Below are 23,012 nucleotides of genomic sequence, written 5' to 3' on the forward strand. Positions count from 1 at the left end.
GAGCCTTGAGTTTTAAATTAAATACATTAAATCATAAAACTCTCATACCTTTGTATTAAAATACATTAAGAAATAATAATTTTTCTTTGTAATAATATATTAAAAAATAATCAAAAACTGAAAAAAAAAATTTGTAATGTCAAAAAATATTCAACTACTTACATTAAATAACAACATTTATTAAATTAAAATTGACTTAAAAAAACATGAAATTATCTTTAGTTTTGCATTTGTCAAATATTAAAAATAAAAATTATTTAATAAAAAATAATATGGATAAAAAATTAAAATTTAAAAAAAATTGCCGCTAAAAGGTATTTCATATTAACTATAACATATATGTGCATTATTAAAAAAATTAAATATATTTTCTATCTATGATATATTAGTAAAAATTACTTGAGGAAACATAATAGAGAAAAATAATAATGGCCAAAGTTGAATAAATGTTTGTTCTGAGAGGTCTGGCCTATTCACTTAACGTGATCGTAGAGCCTCAAGGGATTAGTATCATGACTATTGAGTGAGAGAAAACATTCGCAAACCAAATAAGTTGAAAAAAAATAAATTCATAAGATAATATTTTATGCATTTTTCTTTTATCAAAAGGCTATTTAAGTTATCATTTCGGTGTCTTGAAATGTCATAGCAAATGATTTTCCAGGTAAAAAATATAAAAAATAATATTAAAACTTATTTTATGGCATTAAACATTTATTACTTAACATTTCTTATGAAATATTAATATTTCAAACTAAATTAATTATTTTTCATATTATTAAATAAATAAATTTTTTAATTGTTAAAATGATTTCTATAATAATAATTAAATTTGAGTAATATTAATTATTTATATAAAAAGAACTGTAATAATATTTATTTAAATGTCTTAACACAATTTTTTTTATTTATAATTAAAAATATTTTTATTTTTATTTAATTAAACTATAATAATTTTTATATAATATTAAAAAATATTGTAAGTAAACCCGTGCGTTGCACGGGTATAATATCTAGTAATAAAAGTAATACACAATAGAGAAGGAGCATAAGATTAATAACATTCATTTTAACACTACACCCCTTTTTTAATATTGATGTTGGTTAGAATTCATGTTTGTCCAATTAAATTTGAGATAATTTGTGCACATTTTCCCTAAACTCCCTATCAATTTTCACCAATAATAAACATTGTGCGTCCCTGTAGTATATCTTAAGTGGTAGGAGTTGAGAGACATATGATTGAGTATGGAGAGGTCCAGTGATCAATTCCTGATAAGTGCAATTTATCTTTCCGATGTAAAAAAAAAAGAAGACACTACAATATAGAGCGTACATAATAACACTTTTCATACACGATAACATCCAAATGCTAGCTATGTTGTGTAAGCTGCATATGTAATGCAATTGCAATACATGATGGGATAAAAAGAATAATTGAAATGATTGAGCTATAATGTCGTCTTCTACTCCACATATACCACACCACCTCGATTAATCATATAAAAGCTCATAATTAAGTAAATTCCTTGACTTTCCAATATTGGTGGTTACCTCTGTTAGTTGCCGTATTCCCACTTCATTTATCATTTGACAAGGGGTAATTCCGTGTCCGATAAAATTTCCATCATGATTGATGGCAACAACAATAATAAACTAAAACAAGTAATAACATTTTCAACAAAAAAAAAGTACATGTATTATGTATATGATAATAGTAGTAATGATAATGTATTGAATAATGAATATAGCAATAGAATATCTAGCCGGAGTTTCCTATATTCCGGTGACCGGTGGAACAGTAAAGTGAAAACACAGACACAGTTCTTCTGGTCTACCTGGTGCGCACATTAATATTAGTGGTGGTGGTGGTAGTGGAAACATGACCATGACTGCGACACCTCACTTATAGCTTCTTATTGTGAATTCCTTGACCCCCTGTAGCTTAAAATTACAAGCATCATTCTCCAATCACACACCACAAACAAGTTTTTTTGATTTTTTTATAATATATGTATAATTTATAAATATAATACAATAACATAGTTAGTGGGCTACGTTTCCAATTTGTTGTTTTTTTATTATATAATTAAAATTGATGTTTGAGTGAGGCTCTATCTGAAGGTATGGAAGGAGGGCCTTGTTGGGTTCTGCAGCTTCAGTTCTGGGAGGAACCCACTGGTCAACTAGGAAGAGCTTCTCGTTTCTCAAAGTAACTTTCTACGGTTTGTCATCTTTTTATTTATTTAATTTTTTAAAATTTTGATTTTTATAAACAATTCTTGTTCGGGGAAAACGAGGAAGGAAATTGGTACGGATCAAACTTGGTTGCTAGATACCTCTCTGTCTTTTTGTTTTGAACTAGTTGTCTTCAACTTTGATATTGTGCGCTTTCTTTTTGAGTTGGTCTATTTGGTTTTGTTTCCCTATGAATATCAATCAAATTTGATGTATTTGTTTGTAGTATCTATTAGAGAGACTGAAGTATATATGGGTAAGTTGTAAGAACTATGTCTTTTGTTTGAGCTATCTCCTATTTTCTTTTATTGAAATTAAAAGTTCCTATTTGCTTACCGTTTATAGTTAGCGATTGAATTAAGGAGTTTACTCTTAGGCCCTCTCACATACTTCTTCTGGTAATACTTCACTTCAAACCTTTTATATTGATTGTTCCTCCAGTTATGATGCAGGGATACCTGAGTATGAAGTTCACCTGCTCTATTATCTCATCATTTCTTGTGCATAAATTTATCATCCTGTATCAAAGGTCATTGATGGTGGGTAGGCGAACAATTCATGAGCTACACTTTGTAGCTTCTCCATAAAAGTGGTTATGAAGCTCCTTACCGCATAGTCAAATATGCTTTGGTCCTAAAGTCAATTCATTCATGTTTGGAAACCCTTTTACAATTGATTCTGAAGTCAGAATCAATATTAGGGAGAAGCTTCTGTGAGTTGCTTCTCGGTTTCAGAATTGTCAGACACCATCTTAAAGAATTTAGTGCCTCGCTATGTTTTAGTTAGGACTTAGGATTGTCTTGGGCAGGGATACACCTCTCAGAACTGCAAACCTTGGGGACCTTTAACTTTATTGTGATTCTTAATTAGTTTTCTTCTTCTTTTTTTCCTCTCTTTTTTCTTTTTGCTAATTGTTTCGATATTAATCTTTATAGTCAATGTTTTTGGCTTGCAATTCTTAATGCATTTTTATATTGAATCAACTTTAAGACATCTTTTTTCCCCTTCACCTGCAGTTTGCTGTATAGATGTGTTGTTGAATCTTGATTGAATTGCTGTACTGATCAGCCCATAGAGAATGAATTCACCATCCGCGCAGTTTGTTTCCTCGAGAAGGATGAGCGTTTACGATCCGATCCACCAGATTAGTATGTGGGGAGAAAGCTTCAAAAGTAATGGTAATTTAAGTGCACAAATCCCCTTAATTGATGAGGCAGACATGAAGTTTGATAGTCAGGTGCAATTTTACAAATTCTATGGTTTTGTTGCATTGGAAAATGGGAATCCCTATTCTGTCTATTAAGTACTAACTATTTTTTCTGTTTGATGCATAGTCAGAGGATGCTTCTTTTGATATACTGGGAACATCTAACAACTATGAACAAGAAGCTAACAGACCTATTGATAAGGTAAGAGCATGATATGCAACCCATTGCATATATTCCATATGCAGGTATTTGTGCTTTACAATTTCTAGTTGATTTCCAAGGTTATAAATTGGGGTTGCAGTTACGCCGTGATCCTTGATATTGTGGAAAATTACGGACAAATGTGGCTGCAATTGCGGTCTAGATGAGGTTCGGGTGAACCAAAGACATTGCAGGCGCAATTGCAGTTGCAAACCGAAATTTGAAACATGTTTTATTTGAGTGGGAAATTTGTTTAGCAACCGCTTTCATTCTATATGTTGCCATTTCTAAGTTTAATGTGATCCATTCAAATCATTTAAAATTATGGACAGAATCATTGGGGATATTTTAGCCCAGGAAATCACACCTTATTCACTTTTCTTTTTCCCTCCATGTTCTGCTTTGAAGCATCTGTATTCAGCGCACATTTCCATGCTTCCAAATTTTGTGGTTTTGGCATTTCCTCATGGTTATTTTATCACAATAATGGTAGAAAATGAGGATCTGACATGATGAAACATGCAGATACAAAGACGTCTCGCACAAAATCGAGAGGCTGCTCGTAAGAGCCGTCTGCGGAAAAAGGTATGAATGATCACACATTGATAAATATGATAGACGCGCAATTACTGGTTAGATATACTGATGGTTCAAGTTATTAATTTCTGATTTTTCCTTCCAGGCCTATGTTCAGCAGCTAGAATCAAGTCGTTTGAAATTGATGCAGTTGGAGCAAGAGCTTGATCGTGCAAGACATCAGGTGCGTGCGGTGAAGATGAGTTATTATACTTGTAGCTTCTCTTGTGGATCATATTATGTTTCAGTATCTTCTTTCATTTCGCTCGCTCTTTAATTTCTTGTGTCAACAATACTGCAGGGAATGTATATAGGTGGTGGTGGATTGGATTCTAATAACATGGGTTTTGCAGGATGTGCAAATTCAGGTTGGTTTTTTAATTATGCTGCTACTGTGAGATAGCATTGAACTTGAGTTTTCCTTGTCTTGGTAATTAATATTTTCATTCTTGTTTTTTCAACCTTGACTAAATCCGTTTGCTTTCATCGTTATCACTTCTGATAATGGAAAAGCAGCTACTTCTTCAAAACAGAAAAAAAAGTCCCGTTTTCTGTTTTGCTGATTGGATAACAAATGGTCTCAGTGGACAGCTAAAATATTGTTTAGCATCTGTCATATGAAAATATTGAATTATGTTTTCTCTTAGTTCCATAGAAACTTTTTTGTTCCAAATCTTAACCAATTTTAGAGATAATATTCATTCTTTTTCCTCCAAGTATCCAGAAATTTAAGCCTGGTCTGTGCTTATAGGCAGAGTAAAAAAAATATTGTTCTTGTCTTTCTTTGAGCATCCTATCTTCTTGCATTATACTCTTTTTTCCAATTTGTTCTTCTTGCACTCTAAGGATAGCCTATTTTTCAGGAATTACAACCTTTGAGATGGAGTATGGAAATTGGGTGGAGGAACAAAGTAGGCGAATCACAGAAATGAGAGGTGCTTTAAATGCTCATATTGGTGACATGGAGCTTAGGATTCTGGTAGATGGCATGATGAACCACTATGCCGAAATCTTCCGCATGAAATCCGCTGCTGCAAAAGCAGATGTTTTCTATGTAATGTCTGGTATGTGGAAAACAACAGCCGAAAGATTTTTCTTGTGGATTGGAGGCTTTCGCCCCTCCGAGCTTCTAAAGGTGATGATGACTCAGATTATTTTTTAATGAAACTAGTTGATTAACTTGAGACTATTTCTAGATTGAGCTCTTGTCTCTTTGATTCGTAGCTCTGAAGAAAAAACTTGAGACTAGTTCTATTGCCATATTCAACTTCGGCATGACAATTTTTTGAGTGTTTGATTGCAGGTTCTTGCCCCTATGATTGAACCCTTGACCGAGCAACAACGGTTGGATATTGAGAACCTTGGACAATCATGTCAACAAGCAGAGGATGCCCTGTCACAAGGTATGGTTAAACTCCGGCAAACGCTAGCCGATAGTGTAGCGGCTGGACAATATGTTGAAGTTCCGCAGATGACTTCTGCCTTGGAGAAGTTGGAAGCTCTTGTGAGCTTTGTCAACCAGGTAATATAGGATCAAATTAGAAAAATAGAAAGAAAAAAAGGTTTACAGTGCCTTAAATATCATTATTTCGAGTCATGAAATAGGACCAGAAGTGGTAGTTGGTTATGCAAAATGTTCCTTGCTGCCATTAATCATAAATCAATTTCATACCAAAACTAGCAGTTTTACATATTTCTCTCTATATCGCACACTAGAGGAATTTATCTGGTTTTTGAATATGTAGGTTCATGCATAATTTGAAAAGTATTTTTATTTTCAATCACTAGTTCTTAATGAGGATGCTGGATTTGAAATACTCATTCTAAACAATGCTGTGACTTTTGATTCACTTGAAGACCTTTTACTTTACAACTTCTGATCACAATGTGTCGGTTTGATTTACTGTTATAAAAGTAAAGTATGAAAACAGAAAAAATAACACATCCTGACACACTTTTTGTTGAAGTATAGTGTGGCTATTAGAGATTTAACCGTGTTTTATGTACAACAGGCTGATCATCTTCGGCAAGAAACCTTGCTGCAATTGTCGCGAATACTTACAATCCGCCAATCAGCTCGATGCTTACTTGCTTTGGGAGAATATTTCCAACGCCTGAGGGCTTTAAGCTCACTATGGTCGAATCGACCCCGTGAACCTGCTTAGTCACACAAGATTACAAGAACAAAAACTTGTGATTATGAACGCGATGTGATGTAGTTTCTCTGGCCTTGAGCATCAAATTTTTCCTGCAGTCTTGCGTTTTGGAGAAGTTGTGAATATGGCTGCTTCGTTTATTTCATCCATAGGAGTTTGTAAATAAATTAATTTTGGACGCATGTTGTATATTAGATTGTTGCAAAATGAAGTATTTAGAAACTGTATGAGCCTGTGTGAAATTAAAGTTGGTCTTGTAAAATGCATATAATAACATCTGCTTTTGAAACTTAGTATACCCTGCTTGTGGACATGGATTACTTTGATGGATGCTTGTGTTTTTGTGCAAGATTCAGATAAATTGTTAGTGTACCTGGAGGCTCAGCAAGTGGCGGTTAAGTTTTTATTTTCTATTTACGAAACTAAAAATATACACTTGGTTCATGCAAGTCACAAGTTCACAAGTTAAGACAGTGAAAGTGAGAATAAACTCGAGTGCACTGGTAAGAGTTTTTTCAATAGTTTCTAATCTTCCCCCATGGGCTGGGCGAGCCCCTCACAAGAGTGGGGCCCGCAATAGACACAAGCAAGATTGAAATTAAAGACTCCAGATTGATTGCGAGCGGGCTTCCAGATGAGGACAAGGAGGAGGAGGACTCAACTCCGGTCGTGTCTATAATTCATAGCATCCATAGACCTTGCCACCATTTTTTCAATAAACTCAAATGCTTCCTTCGATAACCTTGCTTTTTCCACTGATTTTATACCTGATTGTTTTATTTTCTATCCATAACTCATGCTTTCAAGTGTATTTGCAAAAAACAGATGAAAAGTGGAAAAGCAAAATACAATGGAAAAGTAGACAAAAAGATTACAAAAGTGAATAATGACGTGTTGAAGAGGAAGCGTGGTCGTGGTGTCTAGAGGATACAATCATTCTCAACTAAATTAAAAGCTTCACAACCGTGCCAACCCAAGAATGACTGTGGATGTTGATTCAGTAGAGATAACTGTGCCCCTTAAGTGGCATGGACATGCCGTATTGCGCAACCAGAGCCCAAGTTAAATCTAATTGTTTCTATTTAAAGAGAGGCTTGAGGAATGCTAGAATACTGAGCGTGTTAGGTCCTGTACTCGTGCTACAAAGACACTTGAGCAGTTGACAGTGCCACAAAACTCTAGAAAAGAAGAAGGGGAGCGATAACAAGCATAGGAGATTGAATCTCATTGTTTTTATATATGTTATTTCAGTTTATTATAATTAATCCTATCACTAGTAGCATAGTTTACTCATGCATCATAGTTAGTGTTCCGGTATAGAACCTTAGCCCAAGGCTTAAGCAGTCAGAGAGCAACGTAAGAAAGTTAACTAGACCAGTTTGTGAAAAATGAATTGGATCCCCCACCGCAAGGGCGGTGTCCTTCTTATATATTATTGGGTTTTGACCCGTGCGGGTCAAGGGTCGCCCGGCCCGGTAATTACAGAAACTCTTAAGCCCACTAAGACTAAACTCGTCAGCCCATATCAGTACACAAGCCCACAAGATGCCCAGTCTTAAAGTTCATTGTAAGACGCAGTGTATCTTCATTACAAAGCCCACATGGTAATACAAACGCCCATAATATTACAAAGTTTTAAAAGCTCGCAGGCCTTTTAAATGAAAGTGCACCGAATTATAAGTGATAAACAGCTTCGCCTTTCATCTTGTGGCTTTGTATATGCGTCTGGGCTGAGGTAGCTTTATTTGTCCTAGTTTGTCGAGTGCAGATCAATATCTTTGCTTGTCATTTCTGTGATCTGGCTCTTTGTCCTAGTTTGTCGAGTGCAGATCAATATCATTACGTCTGGGCTGAGGTAGCTTTACAAAGATATGACTTTAGAAATAAATGTCGTGCGTGGCGTTTCATAACAAACGTTGCACCGGTCATTAAAAACCCACTCAAGTTATGAATCAATGTCTACCACTAACCATGAAAATTGAATTTCAAATTCACCTAACTCTGACACAACTCCTAAGACACGCTTTGGTGAAAGGACACAACTGTTCACAGACAAAACGTTTCAAATTTTGTCCTTGAATGCGTTGAGACCACGCGTCTGATGGTTTTATTTTCACGCCGTTTCGCCTTACCTGCTCACTTACCATCTTGCCTATATAAGCAACAAACTTTGACCCTTATCCAAATCACTGCTCTCAAAACTTTTTCCCAAAACTTTTCCCCAATTTCTTTTACTCTCCAAAAGTCATTCTTCTGCGAATTCCCATTGTTTCTGTGCTGAACCCCGAATCTTCTTCCTACTCCAGTAACATTGCCATGGCATCCAACACTGGTAAGTCCCCTTCTAACTTCTTTTCATGCTCTTTTCTTCTATTCCTCTTTTTCCTTTTATTCGGAAATTCTACCACCTGCATTCTTACAATCCCTACTCTCCACACTCTATCCTCTACTTTTAACCACAAAAACAGCGAAAAGAACACTTTTCATGAATTAAATACTAAAACCAAAAAAGTTTTCTGGGTAAAAGTCTTTGTCCACCAAGATCTTCAAACATTTTAAAATAATTTTCCCTTTATTTGGCTTTCAGGGAAAACGAATCCTCTCAGAGGTACCCGCAGAGTTCCTAGGGCCCGTAGAAACCCCGAACTTGCAGATCCTCTCTATGTATCCTCCGCAGTAACCACAAGATTTTCCAAATTTTGCTCCACCAAAAAAGTATTTGATTTACTGACTGACTATACCTTTAGGGTTGACGGCGATGACAAGTATCTGGACATAGTTCCTTGTGATCCTGATGAACCATGCTGCTATGGTGAGCCTGATTCTAAAGGAAAAAACCATACCTATTTCTTTGAAACTATATTCCTAGACTTAGGATATAAACTTCCCCTCTCTGACTTTACTTGCTCCGCCCTGACCTTAATGAACATTGCCCCCACCCAATTAGCTGCCAACGGTTGGGCCTACCTTAGGGCTTTCGAGCTCCTATGCACTTGCCTAGGTATAGTACCCACCTGCAACAAGTTTTTCTCCTTCTTCGAGACTGCTGGCATGAAGATGAGGGGCGAACATATTTGTTTATCCATCGCTAGAGGAATCAACCTATTTTCTCTCTATAGGAGCAACTATAAACACTAGAAAGCCAATTTTTTCAAAGTAAAAGAGACAGAAAAATGCAAAGACATCTTCTACTTCGATGATAGTAGCCCTAGGTTCCCTTTTTATTGGACCAACAAGCCTGAACTCATCCGCAAACTCCCTAATTCTGCTCTTACGCCCTTAGAAAAGTTGGAAGTTGACTTTTTATCGACCATTCAACTAAACCTGCCCGACTTTTACCTTGCCTACGGTGAAAGTAAACTGAGTAATTTTGTTGGTAAGAGTTCTTCTTATACCCATAAATATTTTTAGTACTTGATACTGCTTTTCTAACCCTTTATCTCTTTACTTCTTTCTACAACTGACAATGCTCGCATATCCGAATCTGACTTGTTGCGTTTCCGTCGCGAACAAGAGGCTATGAAAAAGAACCCTTCGCCTGCCAAATCATTAACAGAACCTGAGCCCAGCCATTCTGGGACCGCCTCGACTCTGCCGCAAAAAAGAAAAAGGAAAACCAAAGCCCAAGATTCTCCCGCGGACAAAACTCCAGTTCAATCCACCATGAAGAAATTCATGGTGAAGGACGGCTCGAGCACTGGTAACCAACATGGTTCTTCAAGCGCCCCTCCTCCGTCGTGGAAAAATGCCTTAAAGGAATTTGAGGAACTGACCTCAAATGAAGTCACCTCCCTTTGGGACTCCAAAGTGAACTTCAACTCTTTGGTGGAAACAAATTTAGTATTCGAGGCGGATCGGGAAAGGATTAGGAAGATCGGGCTTCAGGAGGCCTGTCAAGCTATAATGACTAAGGGCTTGGAGATTTCTGCAATCTCCAAGATGATTGATCTGGAATCCAAAGGCTTTGATGGGATTTCCACTACAAAGAAACTTGAGGCTAAGGAGAAAGAGAATCTAAACTTAAAGTCAACCCTGCAACTGTTGGAGAAAACCAACAAAGTCACCGAGAAGAAAGCCGCTGATCTGGCTTCAGAAGTAGAGATTCTGAAAAAATCTCTTGAAGAAACTGAAAACTTGAAGAGAGCTGTTGAAGAAAGTAAAGCCCTGTTGAAAACACAGGAAGAAATGACCAACAAACTCAAGATGGAGGCTCAACAAGTGACCTCTGAGAATGAGAATTTGAAGAAATCTTACTCTGAACAAGCTGCAACAATCTTCGCCTTGAAGTCCTCCCTCTGTGAGCAATTTGAAAAAGGCTTTGACAAAGCCAAGGACCAAATCCAGTTTTTGAATCCAGACTTGCAAATTTCTTTCGAGGGCAGCAATGCATATGCAAGCATCGTTGACGGGAAACTAGTAGTTCCAAACTTTAATGTGGAGGATGAAGGTGAAGAAGAAGAAGAAGAGGAAGAAAACAACAACAACAACAACAACAATGACAACAACAACAACAACAACAACAACGATGACAACAACAACAACAACAACAACGGCATGGAGGGCGAAGGAGAAAACCATTAATCCTTCGCCTGTGAAGAGAAAGAACAATGTTGGGCCCTAGGCCCTTTTTGAATATTTTCTCTTTTCCTAATTTGTACTTCTGCTTTTGTTTCCCCCTCCGTGTAGTACTCTCAACGTTTTCCCTAGTAATATAAAGTATGAATTTTGTTGTCTCTACTTTATATATCTATTTCCCTTATTCTAACACTCTATCTTAACAAAAGGAAGAAATGATTGACCCAGCAATCTAATAGTTAGGATTTAGGAATATATGTAAATATTTAAATGAATAAAGATTAACTTAGTCAATTTGTAACTGGAAATTCAGTCACACATGTATACCCCTTTCCACCCTTAGAAAATAATTATATGACTATCAAGTTCTTCCAGCCATTGTGTTGATTACGAATCATAACTTTGCACAATTGGCAATCGTGAATGAAGTTAGAACTTAAATAAAATGTCAATTTGTTTCAAAAAGATTTCAAACATGAACGAAATTAAGGGATGTTTTTAAGGCTAAGCATATTCTCAATTTAAAAAACTTGCATAATTATAAACTTGGTTTAAGATGCAAAGCCTTATGTACGAGAAATTACAATATTTATTGCTTGAGTACCTTTCACCTTCGCCCTTTGATTCCTACGACAAACGTCAAGAAATAATGATGTAGCCTATCAAAATATTTCTTTAAAATTCAAAGTGAGAACTTTGTTATACAACACTCAAACAAATTTGAGGTTGCTTTACTGAATAACTATTCTTTGAATTCATAAGGCCTTTGCACTTTTTGATGTGAACCAAAGAGTATAACTTATCAGAAATGTGTAAAATTTCGATATTTAAATGTGCTCGCGTGGAGGCTGGTGCTCGATTTGGGTAAGCTTAAACCAAATCAAGGCTATGCTCATGAATTCGTGGTCAAATGCTCTAGTTTTAAGAGACTTACTCTTTCTCAATTGTCTGACATCGCCCAATTGATAGACCTAAGGTTATTAGTAATGAAAATGAAGGAAAATATAATGCTGATCAAGGCAAAAATATTTTTAAAAGGTTATGCCTCGTTAAAAACTCTCCCGCCTGGGGTAGAGAAAAGAGTGCATACCCGTTTATTTTAATAATGTGCAACGCCTCGTTAAAAACTCTCCTTTTCAGGTAGAGAAAAGAGTGCGGTACACCAAGTCTCGACAACCCAAACTAGCAGACGTAGTTTTTACCAAACAGACACACAGGCATAAAATAAACACAATACACAGTCTTTAACACAAAAATAGGAAATAAAAACACTAAACAGAACTCCACTGGCTGGCGACTCAACTGTAATAGTAACAAAGGTGCTGCGCATTCCAAGCCCTAGGAACCCTTCGCCCAGATAACTCCTCCAAGTGATAAGCCCCTTGACCTAGATCACGCAAGATTCTGTAAGGACCCTCCCAATTGGGTGATAACTTTGAATCGTCAGGACCCTTTGCTTTTCTTCGCAAAACAAGATCGCCCACTTGCATGTGTCTTGGGACAACTCTGGTATTATAACGCCTTTCTGACCTTTGCTTGACTGCAGCCTGCCTAAGCCTGACTTCTGCCTTAACCTCTTCAGCCAAATTCAGATCTATCAGCCTGTTGTCTTGATTCTGATCCTCATCATAAGTTGCAACCCTGAAAGTCACATCCTGTATCTCCACTGGAATCATAACATCCACTCCATAAGCAAGTTTAAAAGGTGTTTCCCCGGTAGTGGATTGGGGAGTCGTGTTGTACGCCCAAATCACGGTTAGCAGTTCATCAGCCCATAAACCTTTTGCTTCGCCGAGTCTCTTCTTTATACCATTCAGAATGACTTTGTTCGCAGCCTCTACCTGACCATTAGATTGCGGATGCTCAACAGAAGCAAACCTCATCTCAATTCTCATTTCATCACAAAAATCTCTGACCTTCTTGCTTGTAAATTGTGTTCCATTGTCAGACACCACAGTTGCTGGCACACCAAATCTGCATATTATTTTTTGCCAATAAAATTTCTTGACCTTTTCTGCAGTAATCTTCGCCATGGATTCTGCCTCTATCCATTTTGTAAAGTAATCAACAGCAACCAACACAAATCTTACCTGCGCCCCTGCTGGAGTGGAAGGTCCAAGAATATCAACGCCCCACATAGAAAATGGCCACGAAGAACTCATGGAACTTAACTCCTCTGGCGGTGCCCTGTGCAAATCAGCATAAACTTGATACTTCTCGCATTTCTTGACATAGTCCATGCAATCACTCCTCAAGGTGGGCCAGTAAAATCCTTCCCTTAATACTTTCGCAGCCAAAGATCTTCCGCCCACATGGCTTGCGCAAACACCTTCATGGACTTCAAACATAATCCTGTCAGCCTCGTCCCTGGTCACACACCTCAACAAAGGAACTCCAACGCCCCTTCGGTAAAGCTGATCACCTAGCAATGTATAGTGACTAGCCTCCCGGATTTGGTCCTTTGAAAATAGAACCAAGTCAGCTCCATCTGCCTGTAAGCACATTTTAACCCTTTCAATCCAATTTGCTGACACCAACCCGGTTGCCATGACTGCGTCATCCTCATTCACACTTGAGCTTTTCAAAGTTTCTTGAATCACTGACTTGTTGTTGCCTGACTTCTTAGTACTTGCCAATTTGGAAAGTACGTCAGCCCTTGTATTTTCTTCTCTGGGAACATGGTTCACCTGAACATTGTCTATGTGTTTCATCAATTCCTGCGCCTTTTCTAGATATTTTGTCAATTGCACATCCTTAGCTTGATATTCACCCTTTATCTGATTCGCCACGAGCTGAGAATCGGTTTTGATAACGAGACTATGAACATTCATCTCGATAGCCAACCTCATCCCAGCAATGATCGCCTCGTACTCTGCCTGGTTATTACTTGCTTTGAAATCAAATTTCAAGGACTGCTCAATAATGACTCCGCCCGGGCCCTCAAGAACTATTCCAGCTCCACTTCCTTTTAAATTAGATGACCCATCAACAGATAAAGCCCATTCCTCTCCTTCTGAAACTTTCGCCTCTGGTGACATCTCATTAACAAAATCAGCTAAGGCTTGAGGCTTAACCTGACCTTTCTTTTCAAACACAATCCCAAACTCTGACAATTCAACAGCCCAAGAGACCATTCGCCCTGCCAAGTCTGGCTTTTGCAAAACTTGGCGTAGTGGGAAGTCAGTTTTGACTTTAACTTGGAAACCTTGAAAGTAAGGCCTCAGTTTTCGAGCAGAAATGATTAAGGCTAAAGCAGCCTTTTCAATCTTTTGGTATCTCACCTCAGCTCCTTGTAAAGCATGGCTTACAAAATATATGATTCTAGTCTCATCCTTACATTCTTGCAAAAAGACAGAACTCACAGCATTATCCGATATTGAAATAAAAACCGATATAGGAATACCTGGAATTGGCTTTGATAATATGGGAGGCTTAGATAGATGCTCCTTCAGATTTTGAAAAGCTTGCTCGCATTCTTCTGTCCACTGAAAAACCTTGTTCTTCCTTAAGCACTGGAAAAATGGAGCCGCCTTGCTTCCAGAGCAAGGTAAAAACCTTGACAGAGCTGTTATCCTTCCTGTTAACTTCTGGACATCTTTCACGGATGTAGGGCTTTGCATTTCCAGAATCGCCTTGCATTTATCAGGATTAACTTCTATTCCTCTCCTTGTGATCATAAAGCCCAAGAATTTTCCACTTTGAATCCCGAAAGAGCATTTCTTCGGATTGAGCCGCATGTTGTGCCCCCTTATTTCTCCAAAAGCCTCTACTAAATCAATACAATGTCCACCCATCTCCTCTGACTTGACAACCATATCATCCACATAAATTTCCATGTTTCTCCCCACTTGTTTCTCAAAGACTCTGTCCATAAGCCTCTGATAAGTAGCTCCAGCGTTCTTCAGCCCAAATGGCATAGTCTGATAACAATAATTGGCCTGATTTATCATGAAAGCTGTTTTCTCCTCATCAGGCGCATACATTCGGATTTGATGATATCCAGAGTAAGCATCCATCAAACTCAGCATCCCAAATCCAGAAGCCCTATCCACCAATTTGTCAATGTTTGGGAGAGGATAGGAATCCTTTGGACAGTGTTTATTCAAATCCGTGTAGTCTGTGCACATCCGCCACTTCCCGTTACTCTTCTTCACCATCACAACGTTAGCTAACCAAGTAGGATATTTTACCTCTCTTATAAATCCAGCATCGATCAACTTGTTTGTCTCAGCCTTCACTGCCTGTGCTTTCTCTTCGCCCATTTTCCTTTTCATCTGAGAAATTGGCTTCACTCCTGGATTCAACGCTAACTTGTGACATATGAAATCAGGATCTATCCCAGGAAGGTCTTGTGCACTCCAGGCGAACAAATCCATATTTTCAGATAGTAGCTGCACCAACCTAGCCTCCTGCACTGCTGTCAGATTCACTCCCACTTTCAGACTACGTTCGCCCACTTAGACAGTTTTCGTCTCCTCTTCCGGAGTCATCTTGTGCTCTAAGAATCCCTCTCTTGGGTCCAAACAAGCACCATTCTCATCAACATCCACTCCTGTACTGTTATCGGGCTTACAACTTTTGTATTATGTGGGCTTACCGAATTTGTACTATTGGGCCAGGCGACCCATGACCCGAACGGGTCAAAACACCATAATATATAAGGAGGACACCGCCCATGCGGTGGGGGATCCAACACTTTTTTACTCATTTGCTATCTTGTCATTTTCTACTTTTGTGGCCTAATTGCTTAGCCCTGACCGGAGATTTAGACCGAAACATTGGCGCCCACCGTGGGGCCGAGGAATTCAATCCTAGGCTTCAAATTCACTGAAAATGGTGAATCGATCTGGAGCAAACGGAAGGGACAATCATGTTAACCATGAAAATGTTCCGCCCGACATTTTGCAACAGATCATGGCGGATCTAACTGATCTTCGTCAACACAATCAACAACTGCAAACTCAACTTGCTGAGATCAACCAAGATCGGGGCTTGCATGAGGGCGATCGTAGAATGGCAGAGATGGTGGTAGATTTCCAACCGTTCACAGAAGACATTGCAAACACAACCGTTCCAGATAATTTGAAGACTTTGGTTCTTGATTCTTACTACGGAGATTCTGACCCCAAGGATCATTTGGTGTATTTCAACACCAAGATGGTTATTGTGGGCGCTTCAGATGCTCTGAAGTGTAAAATTCTTCCTTCAACTCTTAAGAAGTCAGCAATGACTTGGTTTACAACGCTCCCACCGCGTCCAATTGCAGGGTTCATGGATTTATCGGCGAAATTCTTGTCCCAATTTTCAACTAGTCGCGCCCAGAAAGTGACTCCAGCAGCCTTGTTTAATTTGCAACAGAGGCATAATGAAAGCCTTCAATCCTTTATGGGGCGTTTCAATCAATTGTCCGTGCATTTGGAGGATAAAATGCCCGAAATTTGCATTGCGGCTTTTGAATTGGGTCTTCAATCAGGAAGTTTGAACAGCAGTTTGAGTCGTAAGCCCGTGGAGACAATGGCGGAGTTGCGAAGCAGGGTACAGGGTTTCATTCGGGAGGAGCAAAGTGATCGCATAAAGAGAAACCGTAAAAGTGCGGCGGTAACTGGCCAACAACAGCAGCTAGATTCGAAAAAGGCGGTGGTTAATGATCAGCGTTCGGGCGGAGCGGTTACAAAAGGAGAGAGAGGTTACAATAATTCAAGTCGTTTTGATAACCGCTCTAATTTTCGCAATCGTGCTCAGCCTTATGGAAATCGTGGTTATGGATCGATGACGTGGACCAGAAACCAACAAGACAGGTCGACCCCACTCGCGGTTAATTTAACTGAAGCATTGCACATGTGTCTGGAGGCGAACACAATTCATTTTCCTAAACAACCAAAACGCCCACCAGGCAACGTGGACAGGAGTAAGTGGTGTGAGTACCACCGAATCGCGGGACACAATATAGATGATTGTTTTACCCTAAAGAAAGAGATTGAGGCATTAATAAAAGCAGGCTACATGCGTCAACTGGATGGGCGAAAGGAGTCGGAGGGAGCTGGAACCTCAACGAAGCGTGATGATACAGGAAAGGAAATTGAAGAGTCTGAACCAAAGAAGCAAGCTGGCGCTGAAACTAAAGGGCGCATTCATTCTATATTTGGGGGATTTCGAGGAGGAGGTATGACTAATTCTTCAAGGAAAAGGTATGTTCATTCCATTAATGTTGTCTATACAAACGATTGGGGAAGTTGGGGAGTCAATCAGCCCGATATTACATTCACTGTTAGAGATTTTGAGGGAGTACAACCTCATGAAGATGATCCCATTGTGGTGATGTTAAAAGTTGCTGATTACGAAATTGAGAGGGTACTGTTGGATCAAGGGAGTTCTGCAGATTTGATATATGGCGATGCATTTGAAAAGTTAGGGCTTACGGAAACTGATCTGTTACCGTATGATGGGGCATTAGTTGGTTTTTCTGGTGAAAAAGTATTTGTTAGAGGATATGTGGAGCTGAATACTGTGTTTGGTGAAGGTAAAAATGAGAAAGCCTTTGCCATTAAGTTTCTTGTGGTACAGTGCACATCGCCGTATAATGTGCTTATTGGAAGACCATCGCTTAACAAGCTTGGGGCGATTATTTCAACAAGGCATTTAACAGTTAAGTATCCATTGGATAAGGGCGGAGTTGGAACTTTGAAGGCTGATCAGGTGGTTGCTAGGAAGTGCTATTCTGACAGTTTCAAACAGTATGGTCACATGGGAAAAAGAGCAGTGAAGGAGGGACATAGAGTTTTTGGAGTTGATGTTGATCAAGATGAGGTTAGTTTGGACCCAAGAGAGGGCTTTTCAGATTTTAAGGTGACTCCAGAAGAGGAAACAAAGACAGTGAAGGTGGGCGAAAGGAATTTGAAGGTTGGGGTAAACTTAACTCCAATCCAGGAAAGCAGACTGGTGCAATTGTTAGCTGAGAACATGGACTTGTTTGCTTGGAGCGCCCAAGATCTTCCAGGAATTGATCCAGAGTTCATTTGCCACAAATTGGCATTGAACCCTGGAGTGAAGCCGATCGCCCAGTTGAAGCGTAAAATGGGCGAAGAGAAAGCATTGGCGGTGAAAACAGAGACTAATAAGTTAATTGATGCAGGTTTTATAAGGGAAGTGAAGTATCCTACTTGGTTGGCTAACGTTGTCATGGTCAAGAAGAGTAATGGAAAATGGCGAATGTGCACAGATTATACGGATTTAAACAAGCATTGTCCAAAGGATTCATATCCATTGCCGAACATAGATAAGTTGGTGGATCGGGCTTCGGGATTTGGAATGTTGAGTTTGATGGACGCGTACTCGGGCTATCATCAAATTCGAATGTATGCGCCAGATGAAGAGAAAACAGCATTTATGACGAACCAAGCGAATTATTGTTATCAAACCATGCCGTTTGGGCTTAAGAATGCAGGAGCAACTTATCAGCGATTGATGGACAGAGTCTTTGAAAAGCAAGTGGGGCGTAACATGGAAATTTATGTGGATGATATGGTGGTCAAGTCAGAGGAAATGGGCGGTCATTGTACGGATTTGGCTGAGGCTTTTGGAGAAATCAGGAAGCATAACATGCGTTTGAATCCGGAAAAATGCTCTTTTGGAATTCAGAGTGGAAAATTTTTAGGCTTTATGATTACTCGGAGGGGAATTGAAGTTAATCCGGATAAATGCAAAGCAATTCTAGAAATGCAGAGCCCAACATCGGTGAAAGAAGTACAGAAGTTAACAGGAAGGATTGCGGCCTTATCACGATTTTTACCATGCTCAGGGAGTAAGGCGGCTCCATTCTTTCAGTGTTTGAGGAAGAACAAAGCTTTTCAATGGACAGATGAGTGCGAGCGGGCTTTCCAAACTCTAAAGGAGCATCTAGCTAAGCCTCCCATATTGTCAAAACCAATTCCAGGTATTCCGTTGTCAATTTTCATTTCCATATCAGATAATGCTGTGAGTTCTGTCTTATTGCAAGAATGTAAAGAGGAGTTGAGAATTATATATTTTGTGAGCCATGCTTTACAAGGGGCTGAGACAAGGTATCAAAAAATAGAAAAAGCTGCACTAGCTTTGATTATCACCGCCCGAAAGTTGAGGCCTTATTTTCAAGGTTTTCAAATCAAAGTCAAAACTGACTTTCCCTTACGCCAAGTACTTCAAAAGCCTGATTTAGCAGGGCGTATGGTTTCTTGGGCTGTCGAATTGTCAGAATTTGGTATAGTATTTGAGAAGAAGGGACAAATAAAGGCGCAGGGCTTGATAGATTTTGTGAATGAGATGTCTCCGGAAGAAAAAGTACCAGAAGAAGTGGAATGGTTCTTATCTGTTGATGGGTCATCAAATCTGAAAGGAAGTGGAGCTGGTATAGTTTTGGAGGGACCAGGTGGAGTAATTATAGAGCAATCTCTTAAGTTTGACTTCAAGGCGAGCAACAATCAGGCAGAATATGAAGCAATAATAGCTGGGGTGAGGCTTGCTTTGGAGATGAATGTACGTTGTATTGTAATAAAAACTGATTCTCAGCTTGTGGCGAATCAGATAAAGGGAGATTATCAGGCGAAGGATGTTCAGTTGGCTAAGTATTTAGTAAAGGTTCAAGAATTGTTGAAGCAGATGGACAAGTTTCAGGTAAATCATGTTCCGAGGGAGGAAAATACAAGGGCTGACATATTATCCAAACTTGCAAGCACGAAGAAACCAGGTAACAACAAGTCTGTAATTCAAGAGACTTTGAAGGGTCCAAGTGTGAAGGAGGATGATGTTATGGTGGTTACGGGCGGAGCAGCATTAGATTGGATGGATAGAATTCGAATGTGCCTGGAAGCGGATGGGTCAGATTTAGCTCTGTTTTCAAAGGACCAAATACGAGAGGCGAGTCGTTATACTATGATGGGCGGACAACTTTACAGGAGGGGCGTAGGAGTACCGTTGTTAAGGTGTGTTAGCAAAGAGGATGCAGAAAGGATTATGTTTGAGGTGCATGAGGGGGTCTGTGCCAGTCATGTAGGAGGAAGATCTTTGGCTTCGAAGGTGTTGAGGGCAGGATTTTATTGGCCAACTTTAAAGGGCGATTGTATGGAGTATGTTAAGAAATGTGAAAAGTGCCAAGTTTTTGCTGATCTTCACAGGGCACCTCCTGAAGTTTTAAGTTCAATGAGTTCTTCATGGCCATTTGCAATGTGGGGCGTAGATATTCTGGGTCCATTCACTCCAGCAGGGGCGCAAGTCAAGTTTGTTTTGGTGGCGGTGGATTATTTCACAAAGTGGATTGAAGCAGAGTCAATGGCGAAGATAACAGCTGAGAAGGTTAAAAAATTTTATTGGAGGAAGATAATCTGCAGGTTTGGAGTGCCAGCAACCATTGTTTCTGATAATGGAACACAGTTTACAAGCAAGAAGGTCAGGGATTTTTGTGCAGAGATGGGAATTGAAAACAGGTTCGCTTCAGTGGAACACCCACAATCTAATGGGCAGGTTGAAGCAGCAAACAAGGTGATTTTGAATGGCGTGAAGAAGAGATTGGGCGAAGCAAAAGGATTATGGGCTGATGAATTGATCACAGTGGTTTGGGCTTACAACACAACACCCCAATCCACTACTGGAGAAACACCTTTCAAGCTTGCTTACGGAGTTGATGCAATGATTCCAGTGGAAATACAAGACATGACTTTTCGAGTGGCTACATATGAAGAAAACCAGAATCGGGAAAATGTTCTAGTGGACTTGAACTTGGCAGATGAGGTTAAAGCAGAAGTTCGTTTAAGGGAGGCTGCAGTCAAACAAAGGTCAGAAAGGCGTTATAATACACGAGTGGTGCCTAGGAGCATGAAAGTGGGTGACTTGGTATTACGCAGAAAGGCAAAAAGTCCAACCGATTCAAAGCTGACACCTAACTGGGAAGGTCCATACAGAATTCTGCGAGATTTGGGGCAAGGGGCTTACCACTTGGAGGAGTTATCTGGGCGTAGGGTTCCAAGGGCATGGAATGCACAACACTTGCGCTATTACTACAGTTGAAGTTGTGTTCTGTTTGTTTCGTTTCAGTGTGTTGTTATTCTGTTCAAAGACTACGTCGTGTTCATTGTTTGTGGTTTCTGTATTTGCTTAAGTGGCAAGACTATGTGGTTTGTCTATTAAGACTTGGTAGCATGCACTCTTTTCTCTACCCATTAGGGAGAGTTTTTAACGAGGCATGATGTTAATTTTTAATGAAAAAACAGGTATGCACTCTTTTCTCTACCCCAGGCGGGAGAGTTTTTAACGAGGCATAACCTTTAAAAATTTCTTGAGTGCTTTGTTAGCATTTAAGTTACTTTTCAACTTAGGTCTATCAATTGGGCGATTCCAGACAATTGAGAAAGAGTAAGTCTCTTAAAACTAGAGCGTTTGACCACGAATTCATAAGCATAGCCTTAACTTGGATTAAGCTTGTCCAACTTAAGCACAAAGTCTCCAAGCGAGCAAATTTCTATATCAGAACAAATTGCGCTTCTGATCTTTTTATTTTTGATTCACTTCAAAATGCAAAGGCCTTGTGAATTCAAAGAATAGTTGTTAAAGAAAAATCAATTTTTTCTTGAAACAGAAAATTTTGAATAAGCCCAGGGCTTCGAGTTTTGTAAGAATCTGTCAAAGCCTTCTTTATAAGGTAGACAACTTGTTAAGATCAACGCCTTTGTGGATAAACGAGTCCAGAAGAGAGGTATTTTCGCAGTACATTATTTTCATATTCTTATACTGTTAGAGCAGTACTTTAAGTTTAGAGAACACAATAACTTTCGAGTTAGATTACTGAGTTATTACTTTTTAAGAAGGTATGGGAGATTTTAGAGGAAGATAAGTGATTTTAAAGCATAGTATAGGGGTGACACTTTGAACTTAAAACTTTGTTGCATTAAAATTAGAGGGGGGGGGGGCGTTACATTTAATTTAAAGCGGGGGCTGCAGGAAGTAAAAAGCAGGAAACTAAGTCAACCGTTTGGTATAAGACCAACGGGAAACAAAATACCATTTCAGCTACTTTTCTCAAAAGGGGACTAATTGTTTTCCCCTTCGCCCTCTTTTTTGTTGTCATTGTTGTCTTTGTCTTCTTCTTCTTCCTCGTCAAAGTTGGGCGTGACTAATCTTCCCTCGATGATCCTAGCATAAGGATCAATACCTTCGGTCTTGATGGGAATGTCAGGGTTGAGGAGCAAAATTTGTTCTTTGGCCTTGTTAAAGCCAGCTTCAAGTTGGGAAAGGATGGAAGCCTTCAAGGAGGTGGTTTCCGCGGAAAGGGTAGCAACGGATTCCTTCAAATTCATGTTCTCAGAGACGAAAAGATCTGCCTTTTCCTTCATCTTTTTATTTTCTTCTTCTTTCGCCTTCATCAAGGCTTGATCATCTTGGAAGGCCTTCTGCAGTTTCTCAAGTTCCAAAGTCAGATCCGCGACTTTCTTCTCACTGGCTTGATTAGACTTTTCCATCAACTTCATAGCAGATTTCAGTTTGGCATTTTCCTTCTCTTGATCTTCAAGATTTTTGGAAGCAGAAAGCCCATCAAACCCATGAGATTCAATCTCAATCATTTTGGAGATGGCTGCAATCTCTAAGCCTTTAGTCATCAAAGCTTGACACGCTTCTTGAAGGCCGATTTTCCTGATTCTCTCCCTGTCAGCCTCAAAAACCAGGTTAGTGTCCACCAAGGAGTTAAAGTTAACGCGAGAATCCCAGAGTGATGTGACGTCATGGGAAGTCATATCCTCAAATTCTTTAAGGGTGTATTTCCACGAAGGGGGTGGGGCGCTGGAAGATCCATGTTGATTTCCTCCCTTTGTTGTGAATCCCTTCATGGACGTTTGGATGGGAGTTTTCTCAGTGGTCTTCTCAGAGGCTTGATTCTTTCTTTTCTTTTTTGGGGGCTGACTCCTGCTTGATTCTGAATGACTTCCTTCTGGCTCGGTCAGAGTTTTGGCAGGAGAAGGCTTGTTTTTCAACGCCTGTTGCTCACGACGAAAGCGAAGGATGTCATCTTCAGAAAGGCGTGCCATCTTAGCTG

At 39.2% G+C, this 23,012-nt stretch overlaps 2 protein-coding genes across 5 annotated transcripts; one reads left to right on the forward strand and one right to left on the reverse strand.

Annotated features, from left to right (window-relative positions):
* The first annotated feature begins 1,761 nt into the window (after positions 1–1,761).
* LOC130722848 (transcription factor TGA1-like) lies at positions 1,762–6,692 on the forward strand. Of its 4 annotated transcripts, XM_057573700.1 has the most exons (10): positions 1,762–1,841; positions 2,125–2,225; positions 3,255–3,475; positions 3,573–3,647; positions 4,173–4,232; positions 4,330–4,407; positions 4,525–4,591; positions 5,087–5,358; positions 5,527–5,745; positions 6,236–6,692. In XM_057573700.1, the coding sequence occupies exons 3-10, from the start codon at positions 3,317–3,319 to the stop codon at positions 6,386–6,388; spliced, it is 1,083 nt and encodes a 360-aa protein (XP_057429683.1). In that variant the 5' UTR covers positions 1,762–1,841; positions 2,125–2,225; positions 3,255–3,316; the 3' UTR covers positions 6,389–6,692. The 4 variants fall into 4 exon arrangements, with proteins under 4 accessions (XP_057429683.1, XP_057429684.1, XP_057429682.1 ...); XM_057573701.1 differs by having other exon boundaries at positions 1,775–2,225; XM_057573699.1 differs by having other exon boundaries at positions 1,775–2,212.
* A 5,560-nt stretch (positions 6,693–12,252) lies between these two features.
* LOC130725006 (uncharacterized) lies at positions 12,253–15,330 on the reverse strand. The gene has a single exon (XM_057576269.1). It carries the CDS (start codon positions 15,328–15,330, stop codon positions 12,253–12,255), a length of 3,078 nt encoding a protein of 1,025 aa, XP_057432252.1.
* Positions 15,331–23,012: the final 7,682 nt, after the last annotated feature.

Source organism: Lotus japonicus, chromosome 6 (assembly GCF_012489685.1).
Source record: "Lotus japonicus ecotype B-129 chromosome 6, LjGifu_v1.2".
In the NCBI taxonomy this organism is placed as follows: domain Eukaryota; kingdom Viridiplantae; phylum Streptophyta; class Magnoliopsida; order Fabales; family Fabaceae; genus Lotus; species Lotus japonicus.

Excerpts from the sequence above, each read along its gene's own strand:
- LOC130722848 (XM_057573700.1), top strand. The coding sequence starts at position 3,317 with ATGAATTCACCATCCGCGCAGTTTGTTTCCTCGAGAAGGATGAGCGTT. Across the intron at positions 4,592-5,086 it reads TGCAGGATGTGCAAATTCAG|GAATTACAACCTTTGAGATG; the intron begins GTTGGTTTTTTA and ends CCTATTTTTCAG. Across the intron at positions 5,359-5,526 it reads GCCCCTCCGAGCTTCTAAAG|GTTCTTGCCCCTATGATTGA; the intron begins GTGATGATGACT and ends GTTTGATTGCAG.
- LOC130725006 (XM_057576269.1), bottom strand. The coding sequence starts at position 15,330 with ATGGATTTGTTCGCCTGGAGTGCACAAGACCTTCCTGGGATAGATCCT.